Below are 16,332 nucleotides of genomic sequence, written 5' to 3'. Positions count from 1 at the left end.
TACATGAGAAGAGCAATAAAAGCAAAAGCAGAGAAGATACAGCATGCTGGAGATGGGAACTGGTTTGGGAAATTAAACTCTAGAAGAGTTGTGACTAATCAGCTGTGCTGACATCGATACATGCCATTTTCACAGCAAAAAACTGTGGACAGCAAGAAAGGAGTATAAAAAGTTAAAAACCCCATGAACCTCTGTGAGGGGAATCCATGAAGTTTAAATATTATGTGTCATGGTTCTGTGGAATGAATGCAGGTAAAAAATCTGTGTCCAAGGCCTTGTTTTACGACTTCTTAGTAATTGTCTACCTGGTACTTCTAATCAGCTTCCTGATGTTCAAAAGAAGGTCCAACATAGTTCCTAAGAACCATGATAAAATGTAAATACAACTCATATCTATGAAAAATTTCTGAATTAAATACTGAACATAAGATGCAAACAAATTTAATGTTGGGGCAAAGTCTGTACAGGCATACCAGATAGTCAGTACACAGCATAATACAAATACAGATGGAAGAGAAATCTGCAGTTAAGTTGCTCTAACACTTCCTATTGTAAGATTCTGGTTTGAAATGCTTATAAGCTTTGCCAATGTTTAATTGCTCTGTCTAAATTCTTTCAGAGTATCTGATTTTTTTAAACCCTCAGTAAAAATGGAGCTGACACCTAAAACATGACCAAGCAAAAACATTTTGGTTTGATGAAGCTGATTTATTCTTAATAATTCTTATATTGAAAAACTGAGTTTAGAATTATGAATTCCTCAGTACACACTGGACTGGAGCTCCTGGACTAGGTCCAGCTGGAGGGCTACAAAGATGATTAAGGGACTGGAGTGTCTCTTATGAGGAAAGGGCTGAGGTAGCTGGGCCTGTTTAGCCACAGGAAAAGACAACTGAGAGGGGTCTCCACCAATGTCTACCAGTATCTGAACAGAGGGTGGCAAGGGGATGGAGCCAGGCTCTTCTTCATTGTGCTGAGCAATAGGTCAAGAGGCACTGGGCAGAAACTGATGACCAGCAAGTTCCACCTGAACACGAGGAAGAAATTCTTTACTGTGCAGTGACCATGCATTGGAACAGATTTCCAGAGAAGCTATGGAGTTTCTCTCACTGGAGATACCCAAGAACCATTTGGATGCAGGTCTGCGCAATGTGCTCTAGGACAACCCTGCTTGAGCAGAGACGTTGGACAAGATGACCCACTGCGGTCCCTTCCAACCCAACCCATTCCATGACTCAGGACTTTTACTGGCCAGTAGAATCTACAGCTGAATTAGAAGACAAGGCTTCCATTGCAACACATAAGGAGATTCTGAGTGCACCTGCATTATCGGTTTGAATTACTGCCTGTTTTGTTCCAAAGTCCTCTTCATTAGCATTCACTCTGTGCACACGTTTGATGATTCCTGGAATACTCTCTGAATCAAAATAACAAGGCTTGCTCTAAGAAAAATTCTAGAAGCCATTCAGTGACTAGATAGCTCTAAGAAATGATTTGAGAAAATCTCTCTAGGCTTGGTCCAATCCTCCAACATCTTGCAAGCCTTTGCCTGGCACAACCCTGCAACATGTCTCTCTGATAACATGGTATAGTAGGAAATAAGTGGTGTGCTGCAAGCATTTCTCCTTTTATCTTGAGCAAACAAAAAAGAGTTTTGTTATTAAAGAATTTTTCAAAATTGTTCAGATGTCTCATATGCAAAGATAGACTTCAAAGTGCCTAGAGGGAATTGGTCTGGCAGAGGCCTCTAGACTATCACAGTTTTTGAAGACAGGGAACCCTGACTGCAGGAACTACCTGACTACCAAAACAAACCTGGTGAGGCTGCTTCATGCTTCATGTTTCGCTGTAGACCCAGGCAATGATACTTAAACCCAAATTTTATCCTTCTTAAAGCACACAACAAGAACTGGCTGATGCCAGGATGTGAGCACAGCAGAGGAGCGATGTCTGTGCCATGCATGCAGAGAGGCTGTGGAAGGCCTGCAGGGCTCTGTGAGATCCCTGCAGCGCCTGCTCCGTGCAGCAGCAGGCAGCCTGTCCTAGGGGGAGCAAGCCAAAAGCGCTGCTGGTGGAAGCTACTCCTCACGTTCTGACAAGGCAGCACGAATTGCTCCTGAAAATCAGAAATCCAGCATACACATCACCTCAGAAGAGGGACACTTTTGAACATACACAGACCCTCATGGGTCCACAAACTCATGGTACTTGCAGGGTTAAGTCCTGACTATGCCTTCTGAGTATGTCTTTCAACTCTTCCCACACTGAGATAAAAATATACAGCTATATTAGCTATGACAAATCCTAAAAACGGCAGAAAAAAGGTATGAAGTGTAGAAGGAGAAAATCTTGTATGGCATCAATAGGAGGTATAATTAATTGGATCTTTTCGTTCATTCTATAAATACCAACTCAAACATGACAAAAATGAAAATGTAGGAATTTCAGCTGCAGTCACCTTTATGTTACTAGTCTCACTCATCTGACACAAAATTAATCTTTCCTTTGATATCGTGTGGGAAGAAGGAATGCTAGTACATGTATGAGAACGTTGTACTTAATGCAACAAAAACCTGGAATGAACAAAGACTGCTAAAAATTGCACCAAAACACACCATAAAAATACTCAATTTGGATATGAAAAAGAGATGAACTATCAAAAATAAATATGTCCCTTATACCTCCTAAATGCTAAGCAGAGACAATAAATTTTAAACAGATGACTATATCATATTGTCAAGTAACACCTCATTAGAAAGACAAAAAATAAACCCACAGAAATAGTGGAAATGTAAAAGCAGACATCCTAATTTATAAATGTCATAGACAGAGTTGCACCTCTTTGAGGATTTTTTTCCTGAAAAGATTCAACTCCATGACATACAGCAAAGTCTTGCTCTCAAGATCCTTTTGTTTGCTTCACTGAGGCAGAAGAACTTTAAGCAATTTGTACGAAGTGTTTTAATGTTACTATTTTTGCAATTCCCATGTCCTTGGAATTTGGGTATCAGCACACAAATTCAGGCATTTCTCATAGGAATTGGAATTCTGGATAAGACAAATGGTTCCTCTGGCTTAATAGCCGGTCTTTTACTTTGATCATCATCTGAATTCCCCCATGTAAGTAATTTTAATACTTAATAACCACTGTGGTAACTGTGGCCACATGCAGATAAAAATGTTTTAACTATCATTAGATATTATTAGATATTTTTGTGTTTGTTACTATTTGTCCAGAATATTTCTGAATCTCTGTATAGATGCCTGTCATGATTTAACCCCAGTAGGCAGCTCAGTGTCACACAGCTGCTTGCTCACTTACCCCAATGGAATAGAGGTGGGAATTAAAAGGGTGAAAATGGGAAACTTCATAGGCTGAGAAAAAGAACACTTAGTAACAATTAAGAGAAAATACACACAGAAGAGAAGAAGAAAAGATTAAAAAAAACCCAAAACAATTGCTCACCACTAGCCAACAGATGCTCAGCCAATCCCTTAGTACTGCCAGCCCCAGCCAACCTCCACACACCTCCATCCAGTTTCACTGCTGAGCAAGACATCACACAGTATGGAATATCCCTTGGGTCAGCTGGGGTCACTGTCCCTGTTGTGTCCCCTCCCAAATCCTTGTGCACTCCAGTCTCCTCATTGGAGAGGCAGTGTGAGGAGGAGAAAAGGTCTTGAGGTTGTGTAATCACTGCTCAGCAATAACAAAAACATCGTTATGTTCTTAGCACTGTTTTCATCTCAAATTCAGAGTATATCTAGCCCCAGAGAAGCTACTACGAAGAAATGTAACTCTACCCCAGTTAAAACCAGTACAATGCTTTAGTAACATTCTGCATGACTTGTCCATTCTCATTATTTATGTTTTTCATTTTAAAATTAAGCTGGCCCAAACAGAAATCCAGAATCCACATGTTAATTAATACAGACAATGGTGACCAACAACACTTAATACCAGGTCTGTTTCCAGCCATATGTGACAACATTTCCAAGTGGTCCAGGAGCTCTATTTAAATTCTGGCCTGGGCATGCAAACCTGGCCCACTTTGTCAAAGCTGTATTTCTATCCAGTCATGTCTCCTTCCAATATGATTTATCAGCTGAACTTCCTAGAACTTCCAGGCTTACATTGCAGGTGCACCATTCTCTCTGGCCCTGGTCTTCTGGATAAACCTTAACCCTATGTTATAAGCAGTCTTCTGTCCAGTCTTGCCTCCTTGGCTCTGATCTGTATTATAGGAAGTCTTGACTCCATTCTGGTCCCATTGGTTCTTTCTTCTGCCACTTTTGAGTGGATTTTTTGGGTGGATGTCTGAATCCTTGCCTTGCCTTGTCTCAGACTGGTACTATCACCATCCTGAGCCCACTGGGTCAATGCCCTGGTAAGAGGGGCCTGTCTTTGCTGTAGCCATGCTCTACTCCCAGCTCTTTCTCTCTCATGGAGATTCTCCTGCTGCTGCTCCTCCATACAAGACAAGCAAGATGACTTCTGGTTTTGCCAATAATCCTCTGGGAGCCTACTGAAAAGAGTGTTAACATGAGCTTCACTACTTACCTGAAGGAGAGTCTCGATTGTTGTTTTTTAATGGAAAAATCTCCCAGCAAACATTTTCTATAATGCTATTAATTGCCTAAATAACTAATAATATTCATTACATTCAAGTGAAGCCTTATCTTTTTTTTTAAACTTAGAGGCAAGGAAGACAGTCAAAGGGATTTAGAACAAATTCAGAAAAATCTGTATTTCAATATAATAGTTCCAAAGTCACTGAAAATTCTTAAAGCTAAAATTCAGATAGCATAATTAATGATATATGAACATTTTTTTATTTTTGACTAGTCCAAATTTTACAAAAATACAGAGTAATATTACAGCTAGAAGGCATCCCATATGACACTACTACATCTACATGACTAATTATGGTTCTGAACGCACATCTCTCATTCTGTGTTAAGTGATGCCAATAATTGTCATTTGTAATTATGTGGTCATGTATAGGGCTAAAATATCATGTTGTTTACATGCATGAAGTTCCAAGTTTGACCTGTTACTAATCACCTCAAAAGAGTCTGACTTTTATACAGCTGTGAATAAATTGTTTTGCAACCTTTACAATATTGCAGATTGTGACAACAGAACATCCAACCCTAATGGATTTTAAAATAATTGAGGAGAATTAAAACCTTACAATTTAGATTGAGAGCCACACAATAACTATTTAATGTGATTCAGGTTAAGCAGAGTGAATCCACACTTGTAGAGAAAGTTCCTGAAAGATGTTTAAGCTTTTTTTGTGAAGTTGAGTATACTGGTTTTGCAGCTTTTGGTGTCAGATTGCACAGAAGCAGAATCTATTGCAGGTGCTGATTAAGTAGTTTGTTCCCTCAGTCAGTTCCTTCAGACATAATCTGCCAGTTCCACTATTCTTGCCAGGAAAGTTACCTTAAGTAGTATTTTGGCTCGGGCAAGCATGAGAAAAAATCTGTTTCTATTTCAACCCATCTATTCCAGCCTCTTTACTGCCATTGGTCCTTCAGGTTTCAGTTCTCTTTATCTGTTGTGCCAGACAACAAAAGTCTGCGTCAGTGAATGAAGAGATGTTTCGAGAAACAGCCTGACAATGTTTGACAATTATGTATTATGATGACAGTTCACTGGGTGCTAAAACCTTGTCCACAAATGGTGTTGCATAGTTTCAGCTGAGCCAAATTAACAGCTTGCTGGCAAAAGGTCTCATTGTCTCCTGTGCCACTGCTCAGTTAGTTTTCTGCCATTTTAACAAGCTGAACTGGCATACCACCCAATTAAACCAGACAGTGCATGGGAAGCAATAAAGTCATACAACTGGGGACAGAAGATGTTATCCTTGCCACAGTGACAGTGATCTGGCTCAGGCCACAGCATGACTGCTCAACCACTGTAAAGGGATTAAAAAACAAGCAACAAAAACAAATGAAAAGCAATCAAACAGACAAGAATATCCAATACAGCTGGCAAGGCCTAATTGTGTAAATGTTCCCCTTTCATTGGCACACAGAAACTTGGCCCAATTTCAAGCTATTAAATATTATCCAGGTGTTTTACACAATACTTGACATTACTTGGTGACTCAACTTTTGCAAATTTAGAGAATTTGCTCAGTACAGTAAAAAATGCAAACTGAAAACTATGCTACATGCATTAGACTTTGACATTTAATTAGAGAGATAATCAGTGTGAATATGATCTGGTTTTTGAAAACACCTAGTTTGCATAAAATGTTCAGAAGTTAACGCAAATATTAATATAGTCATACTCACACTCAAATTACATCACCTTATTTACATAGTTATTCCTACTCCATAGCAGAATAATTAGGCCCACAGTGCCATACCATTGTAGTGAAAGTAAAATTTCATCATGTAAGTCACTTATCTTAGTCTCATGTTTTATGAAGACACTAGAGCATACAGATGGAACTATTTTTATTGTAAACCTCCTCTACCCACTGATTATTTCATATAATAGAGCAGGCCTTGAAAAACACAATTGCTTTCTGTTAGTGGTGAATTAGACTCTGCAGCAAAGCGAGGTGAGGGGGAGTCAAGTTTTCACAAGAGTTTCTACATCTGTGGTCACAAAGAAAACCTCATAAATGTTAACCGAGTCAGTGCCAACTTTTGAACCTGTATTCAGTTCAACATATTGATTCAAGGTTTCCCAACTAACTGCAAAATAAGGACAGACAGTTTTTGCTGCTCCTATTCAGAAGTACTTGGGTAAGAAGGATACAGACAGAGTTTTCCCATTATTTAGAAAAACCATGAGCACTAGCAGCACAAAAGAGGCCAAGAGCCAATGAGAAACTCATTAAGCTGCTTAAACTGATCTAAATCTAGGCTGTTGATGTCACATCCCGCCCCCGCCACATATTTCCACCCCCTTCCTTCAGCCAATGCTAGTGTTTACAGAAGCAGGTGATGTTGTGCCAGTTCAAGGCAAAAAAAAAAAAAAACCAAACAAAAAACCCCAACAGACTCCTAACCAAAATTAAAATAACACACCATCATTTTGGGAGGATAGTTTTCAATCTGATCAATTCTGTGAAGAAATTTAAGCTTCACAATGCCAGCATGAGTGCAGGGGAGGGAGACAGGAGCACAACAGCTGGGAATTAAGAGTAGTTTAAGCTTCTACAAAACTGTAACCTAACGAAGAAATGGAAGCTCTTGAGTTTATCCTTAGCTATACAAACCTCATCACACACTGATCTAACTCCAGGCTACAGATGGAAATAGATTTCTTTCCTTTGCTGTCTCCTAATAGTTCAAAAATCCATGTTATTCTGTTGGTCAGAAATGTCATTTATTAGTAGCAACTCATTCATGACTGGCTCTTAGCAGAGGCACAATAGTGATAAACGCACCTCATTTCTAAACTCTCAAACCAGAGAAGATGAGAAAAAGACTAAGAGGCAGAGATAATTTGTCTCCTAGCACTTAAGAAACAGTACAGAAGCAGTACAACACAATTAGAATTTAAAAGTACGTCCAATCTAAATTTTACTTCTGGATGTTATTATGAGTGTTAACGTCCTCTGCACTTTTTCCTCAGCTAACAGTAATTTGTGGCTAAATATGACCATGGGAGAAATACAGTTTGTAAATTTTCCAGATGGAGTATTTGCACATTTATTCTTTTGTCTAAGATTGTCCTAAATTTTGCATTTTGGTTTTGGGAGATTAAAAAGTTATTTGTTTGGGGAAAAAACCATCTCTGGAACAGCTGGGCACCATGAAAACATGCACAACTGAACTCAGGCTCTTATAAGCAATCAAGATATCGTTTCAAAACCAGGCTACAACTTCGCAAAGCTCACCTTCCTCATCCTCACACTGCAAGCGCATATTGAAGTCCTCAAAATGGTGATGGACACATTGGATTTGTACGAGAGGGTCAGCGAACTTCAGGTATGCCCTCTACTATTTTATCTCTTTTATTTTTTCCCCTTAACGTTTCCGCCCACGGCGGAGCCCGCGCCCCTCGCCCAAGAGCGGCTGAGGGAGCGGGTGCAGGGACCCTCGCTTCCCACGGGCTGACACCGGCTGGGAAAAAGCCTGCCGGGACTCGGGGCCCTGAGGACACCTCAGCCCGTCCCGCAGCCCCGCTCAGCCTGCGGGAACACCCCGAGGCGTGGCCGGAGCCCGGGCGGAGCGGAGGAGCCGCCGGGAGAGCCCCGGCCCGTCAGGGGAGCGCCGGAGCCGCCGGGGCGGGGGCGCCGCAAGCCCCGCCCGCTTGGTGACGCGCCCCGCGCTGTGCGTCACGTGACGCGCGCAGCCAATGGGCGGGCAGGGCCCGCTCCCCGCGGGCGGGGGAGGAAGGGGGAGCGCCGAGGCCGCCGCGGAGCGGGGGAGCGGCAGCGCGGGGCGGGCGCGGCGCGGAGCGAAGCGGGGCCGGCGGGGGCTGCGCCTCCGCGGCCATGCCGAATAAAAACAAGAAGGAGAAAGTGAGTCGGGGGGGATCGGGAGAGGCCGAGCCCCGCGGAGAGGCTGTGGGGTGCAGGCCCCGCGGGGAGGAGGGGCCTGGGGTGGGGGGCGGCAGCGGCGAGCGGCGCCCGTTCCCCGGTGCTGGGAGAGCCGCGCGAGGGGCAGCCCCGGCTGAGGGGTGGCTCCCTCCCTCGCTGCTGTGTGCCGGCCTCCGCCTCCCCGCGGCTGCCGGGGAGGGGGCAGCTCCCGGCGGGGCCTAGGCCGGGGGTGCCGAGGCGGGGTCCTGGTACCGTCTCGCCGGCGGCCGTCGGAGGGAGGGAGTCGGCGGAGGGCGGCCGTGGGTTTGGCGTGCGGGGGAGTGCTGCAGGGAGGGGATGGGAAACGTGTCCTCAGCCGGGGCTGCCTGAGGCGAGGCGGGAAGGGGGAGTCTTGCTCGGGGCTGGCCCGGGGGCGTTGGGGAAGGGAAAGGGATTATTTCCACCGCAAGGTGGGGGGGTCCGTCCCCACGGCTGCTTGCCCGGGCACCGTCCTGGGAAGTTTCGCTACTGCGTAGCTCTGGCTGCAGTGGGAGTTGCGCTTGGGGGTTCTCTGTAAGTATTCAACGAGCGCTAATCGGCCCGCGGAGCCTTTCAGCTCCTTCTCCTGACAATAGAACGAACCAAGCTTTGGCCCTGCTTTGCCTCAGGCTCCAGGGAGTGATTTGTCTGGCGGCTACGAAAGGGGCTTGCACAAGTAATGATCGCAGAAAACTTGTAAATGCGGCAGGAAGTTAGCTGGATTGCGCTTTATTTTGTGTGATAGCCAATTAGCCACGAGTGGAAGTCAGAAACAGTGAAGTGTGCTGTCCTGCCTCAGCCAGCTGCTGTCCCTCTCGACTGCCTCTGTTCAGCTTTCAGTTTGTCAACGTCATTTTAAAATTAGATGTAGAGAGGTTGAGTGTTGTGGTTTGTGAGGGTTGTTTGCTTTAACGTTTTCCCAATATCCTTGGTACTTTCGACGTTAAAAACATTGAAACTTTTCTGAGAGTAACAAATCTCAAAAAATGGGTGAAGGATTCAAGGTAGGTACAACGCTGTGAGGCAGAAAATTGAGTTGTGGGCGTACTTCTAACACTAGACTTTCTAGCCTCTAGAACAGACAAAATAATAAAATGTAAAATATGTCCTATACTGATGCTAGTTTCAAAGCTAAAGTAAATATAAATATTTCTGAACCAAAATACCAAAGACAGCAAAGTGGTAGAACTAAACCATTTCTTAGACATGGTTCAAATCACTTGCATTCTTTGTCCTTGCCTGCTTACCTATGTGAAAGCTTATCTTTATAGGTGAATTTTGAGACATAATTCCAAAGTCTTTCTATAGACAAAAAAGTACTTGAAGTGGGTTTGTAGAGACTAATAGTTCAATATATCATCTTCCTGTTAAATAGTATTATTTTTATTGTATTAATTTTATTACTTTTAGCGAGTAGTGTCTAAAAAAACCTGATTCCTTGACTTGCAAATCTATCTAGATCTCCTTTTTAAAAAAATCCTAAAACTGCAAACTTTTTTTTTAAGGAACCTGCAAAATCAGTCAAGAGTGGAAAAAGTGGCAAAGATGGACAAGATAACCAAGAACATGAGGTAAATATTACTAAAAAACATAGTATTTTTCACACTTACTTGTAGTAATTTCTAAAAAGTGTTTTAAGTTTTTCTACATTGTAATTTTGACATGACAGGTAGTTTTGAGGGAAAAATGATTGTGGAACTACTGCCCTGGTATTTGGCAAGATAAGAGATGATGCTTTTAAGGAAGTCAGTTTTATTTAGAGTAGATAAATATTTGTTTGCTACAGTCTTCAATACTCATCTACTCCTTTTTTTGGTTATGAGATGTACTTCTGTCTTATTATCTAGTCTTATTGTGTGTTTTTGGGCTTCTCATTGCTCAATGTCGTTTTTAGAATTCTCTGTAATTCCCAGAGGTCTCTTCTCTCAAACTGTCGATGCTGGCATGTCAGTAGTCTGGTTTATTGTCAGGAGACCTTAGGCTTAATCAAAGGCTGCCAGCTGTTCACATTCATCCAGAAACTCAGAATTAGTAGTTTTGTTTGATTTGGAAATCCACCATTTAGGTCAATTTCCTGAAATTTTCATGCTACTATAAATTGAGAAGATCATTACAACTTGTAAATTACATGTAAAAGTATTTTGGTAAGTTCCCATAGGAGTGATTGATGGAGGGAAGCTAGGTACTAGAAAGGCTCTTAGCTACTAGGGGAGCTTGTTAGAATGAAGAGGGGAATGTATCAGTGTAGATGTTTGTAGTTGTGTAAATAGAGGTACTTCATTGTGATGTGTTCCGTCTTTTCAGTATATTGCTATGGTATTAAAAAGAGTGTCAGTTGGCCATAATTTTAATTCCTGTGCAGTTGTAAGGCTCATCATTATCACCATCTTTGCAGTACATTTGTTGACTACTTCTTTTCTCAAGCTTCTGAACGACAAGTTGCTGAGACCAAGACTTATTTTCTTATTCCCTCTTGGTACTTCAGGATCGAGTGTAAAGCTCCCCAAGATGATAAGTGAAGAACTTCCTATGCTCTTTGTATATAGGGTTCTTTGTTGTTTCTTGCTGTCTAGATTTTTGGGTTTTAAATTTGAAATGTGAGAGTGATGAATCTCAATTGAAGAATATGTTCTACTGTTCATACACTGTTTCTTTTGTCCATCTAAGTAGAATTCCCAATTGAAAGTACAGTTCAATTGTCTATGATACTTGCTCATATGTGAGCAGAATGGGAAAGGAACTGGGAATGAGACTGGCCCATAATAGTATGGTTCTCATTCCCAGTGGGCATTATTTAGTCTCTGTACAGTTTTGAACACCTCAGTGTTTGACTCATTATCTTAATTGATAGAGTAATTGCACACAAATAGTAATGTAGACTTTGCATTCTAACGTGGCTGTCTGTAATCCTGCTGTATGTTACCTGGTGCTTATGTGAGGAGGCTGTTTATTAACATAGTGAAGATTGGTAAATACGGAAATATTCAAGAGCATACTGTTAATACATTTCTAGGCTTCCTTTCCCTTCAGAAAAAGGTTGTCATCATGTGACATTCTACATATGTTTTAATATGGCTTTTAAAAACTCATCTTCTAGACTGTGAGTAGGTTTGGAAATAAGGTGGTTCATTTCAGCTTTTTGTTTCTCAAAATGCATTTAATGCATATGCATTTAATGCAAATGAATTTAATGCAAATGGCAGATTGTAAAGACTAGAAACCGCCTGCTATTCAAAGAACAGGGACAACACAAGCAGCAGCATCCCACAAATACTTTATTTATAGACACTTTTATAGCATTCAACTAAATTCATGATGCCTTGAACTTCTATGGATAAAAAAGTACAACAGTATTTAGTATTTACAAAATTGAGCATGTGTTTTTCCTGTCTTGCAGTCAGGGAAATGAGGTTTCAGTTGATGGAAGCTGTACAGCAAGTTTGAAAAGGGATTGAGATGATTCCTGGTATACCAGGTCCAGAATGCCCATGCTAAAAGAGGGTGAAAATCACTTAAGCTGATGTTTCTCGCATTAGCTGTGCATGGTTGCTCAATGTAATACCAAAAAAACCTTGCTACATGTGAAGTGACATGGACCTCCCTTCTGAAATGCTGTGTGGTCAGCTGCTGATGCTTGAGGAGAGAGAATCAGGAACACAGTAGATTATTGTATGATCTTCCATCCTGGTGTACTTTTCTTTAAGCCAGTATGTGGTTTAGAAGGTTGTTTAACTGAAAGTCGTGTAAAATTGATTTCAAATTATTAATTATGTAATTGACGTTTATCTATAGTTTATTTTTAGGGTTTTTTTCCCCAAAATCCTGCTTATTAGATAGGTAGGAGGACTGCTGTTATTTTGATTGTTCCTTCTTTTGTTTCCATCCTCTGTTCTCCTCCTGTATCTCTGGTACAGAGGTACCAGAAATGCACAGTACGTATGAGGTGAGGGCACCTTGTCCTTCTGTACCTAATGCCAATACTCGAGTTTCCAGTTGCACGTTGCTCATTTATTGAACACTTAAGAAAAAAGCTAATGTGATTAAGCTCTTATCTATGCTTATTTTGTAACCTGTTAGTAAAATTAATAAATTAGACTAAATAGTTGCTAGAACAGTTGAATCTATTCCTTTAAGCACAACCTCTTATTTCATGAGCTAGTCCAGCATATTAGAGTCTTCAGGTTGTGAACAAAGACTTAATGTGTTGTATATTGGTTTTCTCTCTATGGGGGTAGTGTCTCTGCTCTGGTAAACTCTTGGGGCCTTTGTTTAACAATGCCCAAAACCTATACTTGCACCAAAAACTAATACTGAAAATTAAATCCCCTGGGTATGTTGATTGGTCAGTCCAACACTTGGCACCTTGTGGGCATATACCCTGTGATCTAAGTGGCTTTTAAAGAAATTATTTGTCTGCTGGATAAGCTTTGTAGAGATCTGTTTTGTCCCAGGGGTGTGGAGATCTCCTTTTGAGTTGAGGCAGTAGTAATTTATGGACGGTCCAATTTTTTTAGAAAAGGTGACTTGGTAGTAGTTAATGACTGTTGAAAAACATGACCTTTTACTATCTCCAGAAAAACCTAACCTAACATCTAAAACTATTCAAGTGCAGTATTTTAGCAGTGGTTTTCAAGTACTACCACAGAGGAAGGAAGTTAAAATTTTAACCCTATATTATCTTTATTTCTATTTTTTTCTGTCTGTGGGAGAGTAGGTGCTAAAACTTGCTCTTTTCACCAGTCACTGGAACAGTCCAGGACAACTAATTCACTACTGTGGTTCAGCTGGGGATGGAAGGGTCAGAAGTAGCTGGTAGCCTTTCATACAAGACAATAAAACTAGGTGACTGGGAGTGATAGCTTCTTCTGTGTCTAGTTGGGCTGGCCTAAACTGGCATGAAACTTTTGAATTTTAATTTGTATTAATGTTCAATCCAGATGCTGAGTAGTCTGTTGAAGGCAAAGATTATTTTTGTTGTTTGAGAAAGTATTGTCTTGGTGACTATCAGCAAATGAAAACAGAAATTATAACTCAGTCTTCTGCAGTGCAGAAAAGCAAACGGAAGACATAATGTGGTTTTGAGAAGCATGTATGTGTGTATTATCTTGTTGTTTCCATGTGCTGTCCTTGTTGGGTCTTTCTACTTTAAAGGTATTTTGTTGTGGTTTTTCCTTCTTTTTAATATAGGCAAATCAAAATGTAATAAAATGCAAATTGTATTAGCCATTTTTCTTGCTGTGCAAGAAATGGATTTATTAACAGCATGTGTTGCTGATGTTGGACTGTAATCACTGCTGAAACCAATTTAAAAAAATAATTTAAAATCTTTTAAGTGCTGATCCATGCTTCTATCTTGACACTGTCTCACAGCCATCACTTCTCAGTAGGTTTATTACTGTAATGCCTTCCAGTGCAGAAATTTTGTAAGGCTTTGTCTTCAGAAGTTTTTTTTACCTGCTTTTTGATGGTTTTTTAATTTAAAAGTGAATTTCTTAAGCTACTTAGCATAGTGGTAATACTTTTCAGTAAATTGAATTGCCAAAAATTTACAGAAATTTCTGTTTAATGGGCCATCTTCAAACCACTTCAGCACAGAATTTCAGAGGATTTTCATCCTTCTGAAAGAACCTCCAGATGTCCCTATCCAGTTTTCTATGATCACCTTTCCTATATTAGCCAGCACATGGTGGGGGAAGACTGTCGGTATTCTCACTACTACTTTTAATGATTCCTGGTTATATGAACACATAGGATTGTCAATTAAAAGTAAGAAATTACAAAAGGAATGGGTAGTAGAAGCAGTGTTGATGTCTTTTGCATGGCTTTTTTAGCAGAGATTGTATGTGGAGGTATCCTAACATTTAAAGGAAAGCAAGGAATAGACAAAAGCAATAAATCCAGCTTTATTTTGTGATAACAGGTTTCTGATCAGCAGCAGAAGTTGTTTAGAAAGTTGAGTGGATATTCTCTATCTATGCTGCTTATTTTTCTCATGTTTGCTGTTTGTGATTTTCATTGTGGTGCTATTTACCCTTAGACACAAACATACCTGGTCTTGAAGATGGTGCATGGGGATTGTTACACAATGTCCAGTTTGAGACTAGAATTTTCTACTTCAGAATTTTTTTAAGTTATACTTCAAAGTCTTGGCACAAATAAGTACTAATTAGCAGTTCATTTAGGCACCACAGCAGAGGAGGTTGAGGTTTGGGGATTGAGGAGGAGAAAGTTTTGGGATTGTTTTCCTTGTTAACATGTATCAGGACTACTCCTAACAAATTTCTGGAAATACCTTCTTGTCACAGGTTAAATATTCACTTATGTAAAGCATCCATCATTTAGGTCTTTTATCTTATTGTCTTTAAGTCATAGAATCACAGAAGGGTTTGGGTTGGAAGGGACCTTAAAGAGCATCTAGTGCCAATCCCTCTGCCGTGGGCTGGGACACCTTCCACTAGACCAGGTTGCTCACAACTCCATCCAGCCTGACCTTGAGCACTTCCAGGGCTGAAGCATCCACAACTTCTTAGGGAAAACTGTTCCAGTGCCTTACCACTCTCACAGTGAAGAATTTCTTCCTGATATTTAATCTAAACCTACTCTCAGTTTAAAGCCATTCCCCCTCTCCTGTCCCTATAGGCCCTTGTAAAAAGTTTCTGCATCTTTCTTGTTGGCGCTTCAGGTACTAGAAGGCTGCAGTTAGGTCACCCCAAAGCCTTTCTTCTCCAGGTTGAACAAACCCAATCCTCTCAGCCTTTTTTCATAGCAGAGGTGCTCCATCCCTCTAATCATCTTTGTGACCCTCCTCTGGATTAGCTCCAACAGCTCCATACATCTTCCCATGCTGAGGACCTCACAGCTGGATGCAGTGTTCTGGGTGGGGTCTCACCTGAGCAGAGGGGCAGAATCCCCTCCCTCCCCTGCTGCCCACGGATGCAGCCCTGCACACGGGTGGTTTCCGGGCTGCCAGTGCACGTTGCTGGGTCATGTCCAGCCTCTCATCCAGCAGCTCTTATCTGTTCATCCCCAGCCTGGATGGATACTGGGGTTGCCGGGACTGTGGTGCAGCACCAGCGCTTGGTCTTGTTAAACTGCATGAGATTCACACGGGCTTATTTCTCACACTTGTCCCGGTCCCTCTGGATGGCATCCCATCCTTCAGGAGTGTCAACCCCACACCAGGCGGGCAGTCTCTGTAACTCAGTAGCACTGCATTCTGGATACATTGCATTCATCATCTTTGAGGTGTAAGATTGTTCTTTATTTGTTCTTCGCAGAAGCCGGTGTCTTTAACAAAGGAGATACATTTAGCACTGACAGGCATCTTCATCGCATAACAATCCTAGCTGGGCCCTGGCTCTTCTCTTCAGTATGTGCCCCAGCTGGACAGGCTGACAGAATAGCCAGTGCTTTCATGAGCCAGTCTCATGCAGTGGTAGATAAAGGTGATCTTAAAACTGGTGGTCTTGCATTCGGAAGAAGAGATAAAATTGAAATTTCAGACAACTTGCCCTCTCAAGTTTATCATGGAAGGACTATAACTGCACAGTGTTAGACCCATTATGTACCTTTCTAGGGCTATTAGTTTTGGATTTTACTTGTAACATTAGCAGAACAGGATTTTAAACCAAAAGTGTGTATGAAGTTGGGATGGATTTTCTCTTGAATCAGTTAAAACTCATATAAAAAGTCTGTGGGCTTTGGAGTGGGTTTGTTTGGTTTTAAATTGGTGTGCCAACTTCTTTAAAAAATAATTTGACAACTATTTTTTGATCATGTCTCAAAATTCTGATTTTCTTTCCTA

General features: G+C 41.3%; 1 protein-coding gene and 1 long non-coding RNA gene across 3 annotated transcripts in view; one reads left to right on the top strand and one right to left on the bottom strand.

The window, feature by feature from the left end:
* The window catches only part of LOC116998235, a 49,518-nt gene extending 41,310 nt beyond the window's left edge, over positions 1-8,208 (bottom strand). For both annotated transcript variants that reach the window (XR_004418342.1, XR_004418341.1), the window contains exon 1: positions 7,866-8,208. This is a non-coding gene — a long non-coding RNA (uncharacterized LOC116998235). The remainder of the gene's footprint in view (positions 1-7,865) is intronic.
* A 211-nt stretch (positions 8,209-8,419) lies between these two features.
* The window catches only part of PPP2R5C (protein phosphatase 2 regulatory subunit B'gamma), a 75,518-nt gene continuing 67,605 nt past the window's right edge, over positions 8,420-16,332 (top strand). Inside the window, exons 1-2 of the mRNA XM_033062204.2 lie at positions 8,420-8,492; positions 10,034-10,099. Of these exons, the coding sequence (XP_032918095.1) occupies positions 8,466-8,492; positions 10,034-10,099 (93 nt within the window). The 5' untranslated portion in view covers positions 8,420-8,465. The remainder of the gene's footprint in view (positions 8,493-10,033; positions 10,100-16,332) is intronic.

The sequence above is a fragment of the Catharus ustulatus genome, chromosome 6, assembly GCF_009819885.2.
Source record: "Catharus ustulatus isolate bCatUst1 chromosome 6, bCatUst1.pri.v2, whole genome shotgun sequence".
Taxonomy (NCBI): Eukaryota; Metazoa; Chordata; class Aves; order Passeriformes; family Turdidae; genus Catharus; species Catharus ustulatus.
This window is presented reverse-complemented; position numbering and strand designations above follow the sequence as displayed.